General features: G+C 61.5%; 1 protein-coding gene across 1 annotated transcript; it reads right to left on the reverse strand.

The window, feature by feature from the left end:
* Positions 1 to 388: 388 nt before the first annotated feature.
* MB21D2 (Mab-21 domain containing 2) lies at positions 389 to 2,401 on the reverse strand. Its single transcript, XM_044421161.1, has one exon. It carries the CDS (start codon positions 2,399 to 2,401, stop codon positions 1,139 to 1,141), a length of 1,263 nt encoding a protein of 420 aa, XP_044277096.1. The 3' UTR covers positions 389 to 1,138.
* Between the last annotated feature and the right edge of the window lie 1,169 nt (positions 2,402 to 3,570).

Raw genomic sequence — 3,570 nt, forward strand, 5'->3', positions numbered from 1 at the left:
CTGGGGCAAAGCGGGAGTGCCCCTCTCCAGGGCTCCCATCTCGCCACTGCACGGGCCCCAGAGAGAAGATGCCCCAAGGGCCCCCCCCGGTGCCAGGTTCACAACACCGCAAAAGGAAGCCATCGTGACCGCCGCATCTCGCAGAAGCAGGGAACCGAGGGAGGCTTGTTTCCCCAGAGGCCAGGATTAGGCTAGGGGGACCCCCAAAGGCCCCCCCACTCTGCATAACCCATCGTGCACCAGGACGATCCAGCAGGAACCGCTGAGGGGCCTCGGGGTGGGGCTCGGTCGAGGCGTTCTGCCCGGCGTCACATCTGATGGAGCAGCCCGACAGATGCTCCTCTTAAAAGAAGTGAAAAGCCAGTGGATCACAGCAGGGGCAAATTAGTGCCAATTAACATTTATAATGATATGTTCTTTAATAGCTTTTAAATAAGGCATTGAATAATTACACACACACTAAAAACTAACATTCCAGAACCTTATTCCGCATGGAAGATTGGCAGAAGCAACGTTCTCAATTCCAAACGATTACATTCAAGAACAGGTGATGAGAAGGGATACCCAACCCTTGAGAAGTCTGTTGCATCGTTGTTTGCAAAGTCAACTTGGTTGAGAAAGGCGAAGTGGGCCAAATCGAAGTGGGCCGTGGCCAAAGACAGGAAGCGAACCAAAAATTCCTGCCTGGAATTTCTTACACTCACCAGAAGAGTGGCACGGGAATAAGCAAAGCAAACCGCAGCAACAGAAAAGGAGAAAAAAGATCGCGTTGCAGGGAATCGGGAAAGGGGAACTTTCAGCCCGCACAAAAGAAGCCAGAAAACCAGGCGGCCAGGCGGCACACACGCACATACACACAAAGCGCACGCGCAGGTGTGTGTATGGGTGTGTGTGCACGCACAGCACAGGTGTGCGTGGGGGAGGGGTTTCCAAATTATTCTTTAAAACTACAGAAATGCATATACGCAAACGGGAGGTCGGGGTAGCAGCAAATGAAACAAGAACGTACTGCACCATCCTGGAGAACCAAGAAGACTTTTTTGGTGTTCTCGACAAATCTAACCTAAGCCGGATATGTTTTTAAAAAGCCCAAACGGGGTCGAAGGGAACCATTGGTCCAGCCGGCAGTGCGGGCGCCTCAGAAGAACTTGTCGTCGATTCTGAAGTGAGGCCGCGTGACGTCGTCGGGGTTGATGAAGACGGAAATGGACTTCCCCGGGTTCTCGGTCACGAGCTGCTGCAGCTTCTTGGCCAGCCGGTCGTCGGGCTGGCCGGCGTCCCCCCCGTCGGACTGCGGGGACGGGATGCCGCTGGCGCTGCCCCGCCGCTGCAGCTCCAGCGTGAGCCGGTTGGCCGCCTTGACGTGCTCGATGGCCGTCTGGAGGTGCTCCGCCGGGTCCGAGCGCACCGAGGAGAGCTTCCGGGCGTGCAGCATGACGGTCTCCTCGGAGAGGTGCTCCAGCATGTTGCACTGCGGGATGAAGTAGTTGGGGCACATCCTGTTGACCAGGCAGTGCTGCAGGTCGTCCATGAGGCCCAGCAGGAAGTGGGCCGCGCAGTCCTCCTGGGCCAGGTAGCTGGCCGGCAGCCGGTCGCAGGCCCAGAGCATCATGCTGCGCAGGTGGTACGGGCTGATGGCCTTGGGCCGCGAGAGCAGCTTGATGATGACCGCCTTGCAGGCCTGGTAGGCCTGCATGAGGCTGCTGGAGATGCACTTCTTCAGCTGGACCTCGCTCCGCGCGAAGGAGAGCCGCCACTCGTTGTCCTTCCTGCCCTTGTAGGAGCAGGCGGGGACCAGGTAGAAGCCGCTGATGACCTCCTCCTCGGTGATCTTCCCGTCCCAGAAGTGGTTCTCCATCAGCCAGCTCTGCGCCACCGCCGGCCAGCCCTTGAAGGACACCACCGGCACGATGTCGTACAGCATGCGGCTGCTGCCGACCCCCAGGATGATGGAGAGGATGGTCCCGTTTTTCTCCACCTTCTCCACCTTGGGCATCCCCCTCTGTGGCTTTTTCTGGATCTCGGACAGGACGATGCTGATGGAGTCAAAGAACCAGTCGGCCACCTTGGTGGGGGAAAAGAAGTAGTTAGTGGCCCCGTTGATATGGTCCACGACGGTGCAGCAGTCCTTCCACTTGCTGATGGTCCCCTCGTCAAACAGCCGCAAGCTCAGCCACGAGTGGCACAGGGCCGAGTGGCGCATGTCCAGGGTGACGGGCTGGTTCCGGTCGTGGAGCTTCAGCGCCGGCACCAGGAGCGTGAAGTCCATGTCGTAGTCGGTGCCGCGGGCGTAGATGTTCAGCTCGTCCAGGTCCAGGTCCACCACGCCTTCCCGGACGCCCCCGGAAAGCAGCAAGTACTCGTTGGCCACGGGGAGCTTTTGGTCGAGCTTTTGCACCATGCCTGCAGGAAGAGAGAAGGGCGACTTTACGAAGCAGCGGCGGCTGGAGGGCGCATCCCACTCCAGCCGCGTTTTGCGGCCTGCCCCGAGTCCGTGCCCCCGCCCCCGCCCCCCCCCCGGGAGGAAACACCGTGCGCCTTCCAGCTCCCGTTCCCTTGAGCCTGGCCGGTGTCCTGCCCGCTGCCGGTCTGATGGCCAGGGGCTGGCCAGGGTGGGCCGTTCTGGTGCACGTCTCTCTCTCTCTCTCGGAAGGGCCGTGACTTGGGCAGCTTTTTCTGAACAGCACGGGCACCTGTGCGAATCACGATTTTGCACACATGGCATAACCCTGTACCACCTGACAAGCTGCCCATCTCGTGCAAACCTTCGGGGCACCCACAGGCGCATGGGTGGGCCCCGCACCCTTTGCGTAGGAGAAGCCAGAGCGCACCGACGGGCAGGCCCAAAGGGCCGCAGGGTCTGCCCAGGGCTCTTCTCTCCCTGCTTTTTCTTTCCAGCATGTTAGAATGAAAAGCTTACACAGTACTGCAGCTGAGCAGGTTTTGTGGCGATGCTGTTTTCGACGGGAGCAGCTAACGAGCTGCATAAATCAAGGCAACAACCCCTCTGGTCTGCGGGAGCATCACCTGCCCATGTGAAGAGTGGATCCCAACCCAAATGGCCCCCCCTTCCTTCCCCAGAGTCTGGCCTCCCCCCTCAGGGTGGTTCGCAGCGCCTGGGGGCCAAGTCTCAAGTGGGGGCACTGGATGCGATGCCACCGGTCGCCCGTCTGGCCTGGCGCCCCTCAGCGCGTCTTGAACGCGTCCGGCTCCCTGCCCGTCCTACGGTGCCTCCCCCACACGCCGCGTGCCTCCAGGGGCTGGCTCGGGGGGCTCGCGCCACTGCTCAGGCAACGCCTGGAGACACCAGCCCGGCAGCAGAGGTGGCCCAGGGCCCCCCTGATCCCGCGGGCCCTGCGGGGCAACCCCGAGCCCTCTGCCCCGGCTTGGAGGCAGTGCAGCTCCCAGCACGGACCCATCAGCGCAGGCGTGCGGCCAGTGCCTCGGCCGGCCACGTCGCCACCCCGTTCGCCACTGCCAGCGGCTGCCAAAGGAGCGGAGCGCACACAGAGCGCCCGCCCGGCCCCGCGGCAGTTCAGGGCGGGAGCCTGCGCAGGAGCGGCCCTTGCT

The sequence above is a fragment of the Varanus komodoensis genome, unplaced genomic scaffold (assembly GCF_004798865.1).
Source record: "Varanus komodoensis strain SLA01 unplaced genomic scaffold, ASM479886v1 scaffold115, whole genome shotgun sequence".
NCBI classification, from domain to species: domain Eukaryota; kingdom Metazoa; phylum Chordata; class Lepidosauria; order Squamata; family Varanidae; genus Varanus; species Varanus komodoensis.